The sequence below is a fragment of the Bicyclus anynana genome, chromosome Z (assembly GCF_947172395.1).
Source record: "Bicyclus anynana chromosome Z, ilBicAnyn1.1, whole genome shotgun sequence".
Lineage (NCBI taxonomy): Eukaryota > Metazoa > Arthropoda > Insecta > Lepidoptera > Nymphalidae > Bicyclus > Bicyclus anynana.
The window spans coordinates 15,320,890-15,333,534 of NC_069110.1; the positions used below are offsets into that span (position 1 = coordinate 15,320,890).

Genomic DNA, 12,645 nt, shown 5'->3' on the forward strand with positions numbered 1-12,645 from the left:
CCAACTACCTGCATCAATATTACCCGCAAAATACTGCATAGTCTGGCCTTCATACTTGGAATGTCTTTCAACTTTTTATTTATCTTAAACTAGCGGACGCCCGCGACTTCGTCCGCGTAAATTTCGATGTCAACTTTTCTACTACCCCTACCCTACCCCTACCCTACCACTACCCCAACCCTACCCTACCCAACCCCTACATCTACCCTACCCCCACCCTACCCCTACCCTACCCCAAACCTACCCCTACCCTACCCCTACCTTACCTACACCTTACCCCCATCCTAACCCTACCCTCCCCGTACCCTATCCCTTTCCTACCCCTATCCGACCCGTACCCCTATCTCACGCCTATCCTACCCTTACCCTACCGCTTCCCTATCCTACCCGTACCTCTACCCTACCACTACCCTACCTCTACCCCTACCCTACCACTACCCTAAACCCGGCCCTAAACCTACCCTACCCCTACACTTCCCCTACGCTTCCCTACCCGTACCCTACCCTACCCTGTAACTTTTCTATCTTACTCCTACCCTTAGCAAAATCGGTCCAGTTCTTCGAGAGTGGTGGTATGACCAAGAGACATAGAGACTTCTATGCTAATAATATAAAGGGTAAAGTTCGTGTGGTTGTAGGAGGTAATCTCTGATCTACTGGACCGATTTGGAAAATTGTTTTACCAATAGAAAGCTACGTTATTTGCGAGTGTCATAGGCTATGTTTGATCCCCATATTCACACGGGAACGGGAACTACGTAAATGAAAGCGCCGGGCGTCATATAGCGGAATTTCTGCGTCTTTTAGAAATTTTGTAATATCTCCGAAACTATTTAAGTAATTAACATACTGTAAAGGGCAAATCTTATCTCCATAATATCCTTGTGATTATTAAATAATTTATTTTAATAAGGATTAAAGTTTAGTTGTATAAATAATGACGTAAACCTAAGTATATAAAATTAATAATTTTTAAAACACAAAAGGTACTATATCTGCTAATATATAGAAGATAGATATATGGCGTCGCGGACTTTTTTGTAGAACTTTTAAAGATACATAAAGCCTCCATACATTAATTTCAATTTTTCACAATGGTTAAGGCAGCGCATGCGAATAAGTCTGTTTAAAAGGTTTTTAATCTGACCTGTATGACATAAACTGGGATAACTCGGCTAATATATATGATACCAATATAAAATATAGCCTATAGCACTCCCCGATAATGTAGCATTCTACTGGTGAAAGAATTTTTGAAATCGGACCAGTAGTTCCGAAGATTACCCCATTTAAAAAATGTGACAAACTTACAAACTTACAAACTTTACCTCTTTATAATATTAGTATAGATTAGCTGTTTAAGTCATAACCTAATTACAAGTAAGAGGCAGCTAACTGACGTACTTGTAGGTATAATCTGGGGTTGAAAGCTTGACAAACAGGTCCACCTACCTATGTAATATGAAAGTCAAGGTAGAAAACGATTTTAATTGTGTCTTTCAAGTTCATTTCCACATTCCATTACCCATTATTCGTGGTAATTAATTAAAAAGAACGAATGTATACTGCAACAACATTTTTTTAGTCTTACTTTCATATATATTAATTTACACCTTATAAATTATTAGCAGACAGAATAGGGGGATAAAGTATTTTATCAAATTAAATATTACAAAGTTCGCCAGGGGTAAAGTAATATTCCAATAGTGTAAGAATTTTTCAAATCGGTCAAGTAGTTTTAGAGGTTATTCAATTCAAACAAACAAACAATCATATACTTATTTTATATATTAGTATACAATTATGCCAATTTAATATTAAATTAATTCGTTTACGCTAAATAGTGACCAACAAGATAATCTCGTGAAGAGAAACAGACAAAATTGAACCAATGGCGGTGCAACCGGAAATTCCGAGTCATTGCGTTGGGACGAAAGAGATCGGACTGGGACAACTCCGCCGCCATTGGACATTTTTTCTATTTCTCTACACTTGGCCGCACGTCGGCGGCACTTTTTTATGGTTAAAAATAGCTAAAGCGCAGCCGGGTCGATTCTTTAATAATTAATTAGTATCGATTCATTGTTTTCCGCGCTGAATTTTTTAAGCTGTTTGTACTTAGTAGGCTATTGTACTGTCACCCCAGCTATTTTATTTATTACCACATTTATGTGGAAATAGCAAATGAAATACCATCCCCTTTATAGTATTTTACAATGAATTTTTGTAAGGTAGCTAGTTTCACTAAAACTCAATAAATTTTTGTGTTTCACTACAACTCAATAACGTTTGACCTATAGGAGAAGATAAAAACAGTCATTTAAGTATTTTATATGTTTTTATAAGTCACCATCGGCCATTATAATATTAACTATTTTTTTCTCATTTATTTATTTATTCTTTTTTTATTTCAAATTTTTAACAATGTTATTAATACAAAACACTATTAAAAATTTATAAAAAACTTCAACCCTCCCGCTGCGGGACATTTGAGTGCCCAAGCAACCGGTGGTCAGGGTTCCAGAGTGAAGAACCTCCTCACAATACGCGCCGTCTCAAGAATCACTGAATTCTGACTCACAAACTTTTTAAATTTTCGTGTTTCAGAAAGCAATAACCGTTTGAAATGTCAAGAAGCTTTCGACAAATGTAAAGACGAAGAGCCTTGGTTTGGTATTGAGCAAGAGTACATACTCCTCGACTCTGACCTCAGGCCCTTCGGTTGGCCCCCAGGTGGTTTCCCACCACCGCAGGGCCCTTACTACTGCGGCGTTGGTGCTAACAAAGTGTTCGCTAGGGATCTCGTTGAAGCACATTACCGGTAAGTGAATATTCATCATTCAATAAAGCCAGGCTTCACTCTTTATATGAAGCGTTATATAATAATAATAATAATAATAATATAATATAGCCTTTATTTCCAAGTACATAAATTACAAAAATTTTACAGTTTACATTTTACATTTTTAAAGTTTTTTTTTTTTTTTTTTTTTTTTGTTACAAATAAACATTAACATTTCATTAAATATTAAACATGTCAATTTATAATTTAATTGATATTAATTTCATAAGTGTTTGTGTCAGAAAGGAGATTTCTCAGTCATTGTTAATGTTCATTTCGTCAATTTTAATTTTATTTATAATGTCATTTATTCTTGGAACGCCCATTTTTGAGCATAGGCCTCCTCCATTTTTTTCCATGTGTCCCTGTCTCTCGCCAACCTTGTCCAGGTAGTCCCCGCTGCGTCGGCGATGTCGTCGCGCCAGCGTCGTCGCGGCCGGCCTCTCGACCGGCGCTCTTCGCGTGGGTACCAGTGCAGTACCTTTTCTGTCCATCGCCCGTCTGATGTTCTTGATATGTGTCCAGCCCAACGCCATTTTAGGAGACATGCCAGTTTTGCCGCGTCTATGATTTTTGTCCTTTTTCTTATTAATTTGTTTTGAATTTTATACTTAATTTTTAGGCCTAGCATGCTTCTTTCCATGGCTCTTTGGGAAACTTGTATTTTATAAATTATGTCTCTAGTAATTGGCCACGTTTGACAACCGTATAAAAGAGTTGGCGTTACTATAGAGTCCATTGCCTGTTTCTTGAATTTTATGTCCATACGTGACTTAAATATATGTTTTAAGGACCAGTATGTGGCCCAAGCTTTTTTAATCCGTCTTTCGACTTCATCAGCATAGTGTCCTTTGAAGGATACGTTTTGACCCAAGTACACATACTCGTCTACATATTTAATATCTTTGTCTTGTATTGAGACTTTTAATTGATTACTATTTGACATTACGCAAGTTTTTTCCAAGTTCATTTCCAAGCCACACTCTTTGCTACGGGAATCTAGAGTGTTAATCATATATAAAAGCTGTTCGTGATTTTTTGCTAATAAGACAATGTCGTCGGCGAAGCGAAGATTGCTTAAATATTCCCCATTTATATTAATTCCTAATCCCGTCCAATTTAACTTTCTAAAGATATACTCCAGGAGAGCAGTAAAAAGGTTAGGTGAGATTGGGTCACCTTGTCTTACTCCCCTTTTTACTTCGAAGGCTTTTCCTCTCTTTTCGAGTTTCACTATCGCTTTGCTCTTCGTGTATATTTCTTTGAGGACATTTATATATTTTTCGGCAATATTTTGACTTCTCAAAGCGCACCATAAGGATTCGTAAAAAATTGAATCAAATGCTTTGGAGTAATCAATAAATGCTATGTAAATTGGTTTTCCATACTCTACATATTTTTCCATAATCTGGCGTAGAGTAAAAATATGATCCAAGGTAGAGTACTTACTTCGAAAGCCTGCCTGTTCTCGGGGTTGGTGAATCTCGAACTCTCCTTTCAGCCTATAGAGTATTATGTTTGTAAATAGTTTATAAAGCCCCTGTAATAAACTAATAGGACGATAGTTATTAATATCCTGGGGGTTGCCCTTTTTATATAGTAATGTTATCACAGAAGTTTCCCATTGTTCCGGTATTTTTTCTTGTTTCATAATATCGTTGAATAATTCGGTTAATATAGGAGTTAATGGCCCGGCTATTGCTTTGAGAGTATCATTCGTTATGTTGTCTTCACCTGGGCTTTTCATACATTTCAAGGAGTTGATACCGCGTCGGATTTCACTCTCTAGAAAAACAGGGATCTCTGCTACATTATTTTCTTTCATGTTGATTTCCATTTCATTTGGCGTGTTGTACAAATTTTGGTAAAACTTAGTAGCTTCCCTAATAATGGTGTTTCTATTCGTAGTGGTCGTGCCTGATGAGCTTTTTAGAGTTGGTATCCACTCTTTAGTATTGTTTAAGCGTCTATTTCCACGTTTTACAGATCTCTTTTTATTCAATTCCTCTTCAAATACCTTTAACTTGTAGTTCTCTTTGTTCTTTTTTAGAGCTTCCCTAATTTTTTTATAAAGATATTTTAAACGTTTCTTATCCGAGTCTGTTTTTAATACTTTGCTTTTAAGTTCAGTTCTTTGGGAAATCAATTTCCTTACTTTGTCTGTAACAAAAAAATGGATTCGATCTTCTTTTTTCCTAGCTGGTAATGTGTTGACGCTTTCACGAATTGTATATATAAGATTTGTATACGATTTTTGAATGTCATTGGTAGCTTCTGTTGATTTTGATAACTCTGTAAAAGCATTTTTTACGTGTTCGCATTCAATTGGCAGATATCCTGACCGATTTCTTCCAAAAGTTCTTCTCTGTTTGGGTGTCTTTTTGGAAATGGCAAGAGTAGCTCTGACCAATCTGTGGTCAGTTGGGTGCGAGGTGTTGATTACTTCCATATTTTGGATGCAGGATGTGTCATCTTTTTTGGTGATAAAGAAATCGATTTCATTCAATACACGTCCATCAGGCGATTGCCACGTCCATTTTCGAGTTGGTTTCTTTTTAAAGTGGCTATTCATTATGTATAGTTGATTTTCGAAACAAAAATTAATAAGTCTTAATCCTCTATTATTTCGGGTTCCATATCCCCATGGACCCATTACTGTATTGTCGTCTGGTTCGGGATAACCAATTTTTGCATTGAAGTCTCCCATTACATACGTTTTTGATAGAGTGTTTTCTAGGACCAATGAAATGTTATTGTAGAGACACTCTAGTTCTTCGTCAGACGCTTTTTCGGTTGGTGAATAGACTTGAATTATACTGGTTGGGATAGTATCTATGTTTATATCCAATCTAGCGACTCTATCAGAAATGGCCATAAAATCTATTACATTATTTTTAAACTTCTTTTTAACCATAAATCCTACGCCGTTTTTCCCACTTTTCTTTCCTGTGTAAAACAATATGTAGTTGTCATGCTCTATAATATGTGTACCTTCTTTTTTAACTTCTGATAGTCCTAATATGTCCCATTTGATATTTTGTAGAGCATGTTCTAATTCTTCTAGACGGCCAATTCCTACAAGAGATCTTACATTAAATGTACCAATGTAATATAGATGCTGAATGGAGGGTGGAGGTCTACTACTCCCTCGGGGACCAGCCGGCTTGGGAGAGATATTGTTTGTATTTATTACAGAATTTTCTACGGATTGGAGAGAGGCTTTTCGTTGCTATGGTCTTTGTGTCTGTTCTATAGAATTTGTAATATTATTTTGAGACGATGAAGATGTTGTGATTGGTAGAGTTGGTTTCGGTGTCATATATGATTCAATACTGGTTTTGTTCTTTTTACGAGTATTATTGTTTAACAGAGGTTGGTTGGTTTCTGGTAGAGCATCTGGGGAGGCAGGTGGTTTTCTTTTATTATTTCTATGTTTATGTTTTGGGCTTTCTTGTAGAGCTCTTGTTTTATTTAATAAGGGGCTCTTTCTGTTTAATGTTATGATTTTGTCATACTTTATCACAACATTTTCCCCTTTTTCTCTTCTAGATAAAAATTCTTCTTGTAACTCTTTCCTTTTTTGTAAAATTTTAGGTGTGAAATCCTCTTTTAGGTAGACTCTTGTATTTTTTAACAAATTCTTGCTCCGTAAGACCTTCAATTTTAAACCCATTGTTGTTAAAGTTACCACGACAGGTCTAACATACCCCTTCTTTTTCCCCAGTCTCTTCACCGACTCTATGTCTCTTTGATCACATGGTATCTTCATAACTTTATTTAATAAGTCCAATACTATTTCTTCCAACTGACTGTAGTAATTTTCTTGTTCTTCTAGTCCGAAAATTATAATATTCCTTTTCTTCAATTGTTGATCTAGTCTATCTAAATGCATCTGCTGCTGTTCTAATTTTTGTTCTAGTTCTTTCGTTTTTACTTCTATATTTTCAAATTTTTGGTTTATATTTTCATTTATGGTTTTTAAATCTTCCTGTACTTTGGCCATGTCTTGCTTTTGGCATTGCATATCTTCCCTAATTTGCATCAAAATTGTCATAATTTCGTCCAATATGTGAGTGAAGCGTTATATAGCCATTTATAATAGCCAATGAGGTTAGGGTCGCAAGGTGTTGTATATAGAAGTCTATGCAAGAGTCATACGTCCAGCTGTGGACGTCCATCGGCTGATAATGATGATGACGTTGATGTACATACTTATATGTAATTATTATTTGATTGCGAGTTTCTGTCTTACAAACTTTGGAGGTTCCTATCATTAGAACTGGAAGAGATCGCCCTCAGTAATAAATAAGGTCGCCTTTTGCTTTTTGTAAAATAATAAAATAAATAAAGAAGTCATAATGACTATTCACTCATTGTTTGCATGCAACGACAATGTTAAGTAGATATAAAATAAACTGGATATCGTGTTTTGCATTGTGCAGAAAACCTGTTACAATGAAACCGTAAACCGTGCAAAATGTAATTGGAATTACCCAAGTGAGCATGCTTTATTTTTTTTTACCGTAAAAACTTCAATGTAAGTAGTCATTTATTATATCCGTGTACATTAAAACACAATACGAATACAAAAATATTTATTACTAGCAGACGTCGCGCGGTTTCACCCGCGTGGTTCCCGTTCCCGTTGGAATACGGGGATAAAATATAGCCTATAGCAATCGGGCGTAGAGTAGCGTCCCAATAGTTAAAGAATTTTTCAAATCTGTTCTGTAGCTCCAGAGCCTATTCAAAACATACAAAAAACAAACAAATCTTTCCTCTTTATAATATTAGTATAGATAAGTATTTTATTATTCACTAGCTGGCATAGCAAAAGTTGATCTGCCATACAAATTTCTTCTATATGAAAATACTAGAATCGCGAATCGTGAAATAAAAAAAATAGAATAGCAGGGAGGGATAAAAATTTATTAACGACTTGTTGAATGTTTACCAAATATAAAAAAAAATCGGTCGAGCCATTTCGGAGGAGATAAATAATATACCTACCCATAGACCATAAACACCGTGACATGAGATTTTTATTAGCCTCCTGCCTACTAGAGATATTTTTATCTAGTTCTTTTGTTCTTACGTACTATGAGTAGTACAGATGTACTATTGTACAGTAAGTAGGTACAGATGTAGAGATTCGATTTTGATTATATCGTCATACATACGAGTACGATTTACATTGTTAGTACTGTCCCTACATAGGATTTACGCACGTCTCCCCAGGTGAATTATTATATGTCACGATCACTAAATTCTGTAATCATGTAAGACACAAATAAATCGCATAGGTAGGTATAATCGCATCCGCACAGAATACATAATAGTGTAACGAGGCAAATTTATATGCGATGATATGAGACAATTGTATTGCAATTCTTTGACGGACTCCGTGGCGCAGTGGTATGCGCGGTGGATTTACAAAACGGAGGTCCTGGGTTCGATCCCCGGCTGGACCGATTGAGATTTTCTTAATTGGTCCAGGTCTGGCTGGTGGAAGGCTCCGGCCGTGTCTAGTTACCACCCTACCGGCAAAGACGTACCGCCAAGTGATTTAGCGTTCCGGTGCGATGTAGAAACCGAAAGGTGTGCGGATTTTCATCCTCCTCCTAACAAGTTAGCCCGCTTCCGTTTTAGACTGCATCATCACTTACCACCAGGTGAGATTGTAGTCAAGGGCTAACTTGTAAAGAATAAAAAAAAATGCGATTAGTTCAGTTTTTATGTACCTACTCATCTTGAGGAAATCGAATAATTTGAATGTTTTGTTCGTAGGTGCTGCCTCTATGCTGGCATTCCTATCGCAGGCACCAATGCTGAGGTGATGCCATCCCAATGGGAATTCCAAGTTGGTCCAGCTGTAGGAGTTACAGCCGGCGACGATCTCTGGATCGCCCGATACATTTTACACAGACTTGCAGAGGAGTACGGAGTTATTGTCACCTTCGATCCCAAACCAGTTCAGGATTGGAACGGATCCGGGGCCCATACTAACTTCTCGACAAAGAAGATGAGGGAAGAAAACGGTATTATGTGAGTATAGTTTTACTTCTTTTGATACCTAAGTAAGCAGGTTATTTCACGTAAAGTGACATTAGCGTAGTCATGGTAGTAGCAAGTAGTAACGATGTTTTAACGATTGTTAATAATTACAGTTTATTGAACGAAAATTTTAAAAATAAATTTAAAAAAATAATCTTTTTAATATGATCAATATGCCTGTTCCTCTCCAACTAGTCAGAAAATACTATTAGAAATTGGTATGGAATAGTTTAGCATGGATAAATAAATAAAACCAAGACCTAGAATAAATAAATGAAATAAAAAAACCTTTTATATCTTACAATTTTGTCTTATAGTCTAACATTAATGAATAAAAGGAATAATTTGACCATGTACAAGTCGGGCTATACGCTTCCAGATAGTTTGTAAGAAGACGTCTCGACATCTTTTTTTCTGACGTCCTCTGTTTCTTTTTTTTACGCCTATGCACCTATTCTGTAACTCTTTTGGTCCATCTTTCGTTCTACAATCTACAAATATGCCCAACCCATTTCCAACTTATGAATAAAAAGTCAAAATTCATTTATTTCTAATAGACTTAGTTTACAAGCTCTTTCGAAACGTCATATTAAACTTAAGATAATGGTAATAATCAAACGAAAACTTAAAATTAAAGTTACGAGGGCTCCAAACGCGCCTTGGTCCGAGAAGAGCCCACAACAAACTCAGCGTTAACAAAGGATATATGGAGCTATTGATGCTTATTTTTAAGATTGACTATACCGTAATTTTCTAACAGCGAGATCGAGAAGGCGATCGACAAGCTGTCGAAGGTGCACATGAAGCATATCAAGGTATACGATCCGCGCGGCGGAAAGGACAACGAACGTCGTCTCACCGGCCTGCACGAAACCGCCAGTATTAACGACTTCAGCGCCGGTAACTATTCAATCAATCAAAATCTATTTTTAGAATTCTGTAGTCCAGGGGGAACCCTTATAGTTTTGACATGTCCGTCTGTCTGTCCGTCCGTTCGTCTATCCACGGCTTAGCGCAGAGACTTACTACTAGAAAGCTGTACATTAAAATGTGAACAAAGTCGTAAAATAAAAAATTTAAAAGAGTACCGTGAGGACATAGGCCTTTTGTAGGGACTTCCAAACATCACGATACTGAGCCACCTGCATCCAGAGAATCCCTGCGACTGTTTGATGTCGTCAGTCCAGGTGGAAAAAAAACACCTGATATATCGTTATCTATAATGGGGATGATGACTAGGTTTGAATATATTGATTTTTAAATCTGACCCTTTAAATCCCTGTAGCTCCGAAAGTAATGATCGCAGATACACTTACTTTATACTTTTACAAAGTTGCTTTACTATTAGCGTACTCATAATTTATATACAATTTAAAAAACTGTCATCATCCCTATTCGAAAATCGCTATATCAACTGACTCATTATAAATCTAAGATTTCGAACTCCTTCTGCACTAAGAATGTACTTGGGACATACTCGTAACATTCTTATGCTTAGCGTTCATAGCTAGTGGATATTGTCGTTTCTCATATTGAAAATTGATATATCTCCAGGTGTTGCCAGTCGTGCAAGCAGCATCAGGATACCGCGCCTAGTGGCTGAGGAGAAGAAGGGCTACTTCGAGGACCGCCGTCCCGCCTCCAACTGCGACCCGTACGCTGTGATTGACGCTCTCATGCGAACTTGCATCCTCAACGAATAACATCGGGAAGATGACCACTCCGCTTCCGATCGTGTCAGCTAGCAGCGAGAATAAAGACGATATAACATACGCGACGCCTGCTGCGCAGTGTTGCCAATTTTCGGGGATTTTCCCATATTTCTGGGTACACATTTTTAATCGGAAAGTGGATTTCATGTGGATAATATTGAAGAAAATCGTTAGAGTTTCGTAAATTATTTAAGTTTTTTTGGATAATAATATAATGTACGTGAGAGTTGTTTGAGATTAGTTGACCAATGTAGGGTTGTTAGAAAACTACAAAGACAGTTCTGACTAGTTAACTATAATTAATGTGAGTTGGTTGTATAGAGAGTGGACGTGCTTGAGATGAAAGATCTAATTGGCAACAATACCTATTCTAATCAAGATAATAAAATATCCTTAGCAAATTTTACAATTTTATACACAAAGCCTTAAATATTTGCAATGTAGGGTAAGATTTATGTGAATTCTTATGTGACTTAGAGGTGGAAATTATATAAGGTCAATAATATAAAAAAAATCTCGAGTATCAAAAGCTTTTACAAATTAGCAACAGGCCGTTTTGCACAGTGTCGGGATAATTAACAATTGCATTAGTTCTCAGCATGCGAAATCTTATGAGATGTTTAGAAAGTTAAATGAATGTAATTATTGTAATGCGTTTCTCATTCTCGGAGGTGGTAAAAATTATTATGGGTTTTTTTTAAGCTTTTAGGGAAATAACTGTAGTGACATGGTATGGACATGGGAATTCGCATTGCAAATTAAAAATAGTATTAATCACTACCACAAGCAGCGCAGCTACAAATGTTTTTAGCTTAAAACCATAAACATGTACCTAGGAATTGAATTTATATAGTACTCGTAGTTATATCGCTGGCACTTCGCGCTTTTGGGCACGATACGAAGTAGAGCGTATAAATGGACCACAAGATATTATAAAAATATTTAGAGAATATTTTTACGACTATTATGTGATATTTAAACATTAATTGTTATTTTTTCATGTTAAAATAGTTTATCGTATACAAATAATCACATATCATTATTTCTAACAAGTTCATTTTATTGCATAGTTAGTTAAGGCAATCGATGAATATACCCAATTGAATATTACGTCGTATAGACATTGAATTAATTACGAACGAAATCATAATTATAATATAAATATTTTATTGTTTAATCCAATAATGTGAAAACGTAGGATAAACATTAGGTAAATGCCTAAACAAAATATACCTATACCTATAGATATATGATACCTTTATCTAGTAAGAATGCCTTTGAATATTCCTTATGAAATGAGAACTAAACACCATAATTATTTAGTTTATAAATTTTATGTAATAACAATTAATTCATTTAATTTAATGATTTAAATATGCATGCAGGATATACCTGAATTTAAACAAAATTTTATTTAGATTTGTATATTGAATATGTTATGGAGCGTTATTAAATAAATGATACGATTTGTTCTAAATATTTGTTTTATTTGGGAACTTTAATATACTTATAGAGTGTCCCGCATTTAATGGGTAAAACGCAAAACTATGTGGTAGATGCACTACTATAACTAATTATAACAGTTTTGAAAAATCTTTACAGTGACAAAAATATATATTTTGTTTCGGATTTTTAAAGTTTTTCTATCTTGAATCATTTTTTTCAATGCTGCTATAATTAAAATTTTAAGAATCTAATATTTGTTAAGCAATCCGAAATTATATAAATTACCAGTGCATTAGGTACGTTGCAATTTTTTAATGTTATGTTTTATTTGGTTTGTACAAGAATCTTTAAGTGCGTTCATTGTTTTTAGTTCATTAAGATGACCCGATTTAAAAAAAATGTCCTATAAAAAAAATATGGAACTGAAGTGTACCCATCGATTTAAAAACTTGTACACTTATCGAGGTTTATAAATTAGTATAAAACTCGTGTCTACTGTTTGTAGTTACAAAGTTGCTACTAAAAATGTATGGGAGGTGTTGAATTCCCAATACAAAAAGTGTCTCACGTTTTAAAGTGAGCACAGCTTTT

The 12,645-nt window shown here is 35.5% G+C and overlaps 1 protein-coding gene across 1 annotated transcript in view; it reads left to right on the forward strand.

Annotated features, from left to right (window-relative positions):
• LOC112042926 (glutamine synthetase 2 cytoplasmic) overlaps positions 1 to 12,085 on the forward strand; it is a 55,457-nt gene extending 43,372 nt beyond the window's left edge. Inside the window, exons 5-8 of the mRNA XM_052890850.1 lie at positions 2,608 to 2,821; positions 8,630 to 8,887; positions 9,657 to 9,796; positions 10,451 to 12,085. Coding sequence (XP_052746810.1) covers positions 2,608 to 2,821; positions 8,630 to 8,887; positions 9,657 to 9,796; positions 10,451 to 10,599 — 761 coding nt within the window. The 3' untranslated portion in view covers positions 10,600 to 12,085. The remainder of the gene's footprint in view (positions 1 to 2,607; positions 2,822 to 8,629; positions 8,888 to 9,656; positions 9,797 to 10,450) is intronic.
• Positions 12,086 to 12,645: the final 560 nt, after the last annotated feature.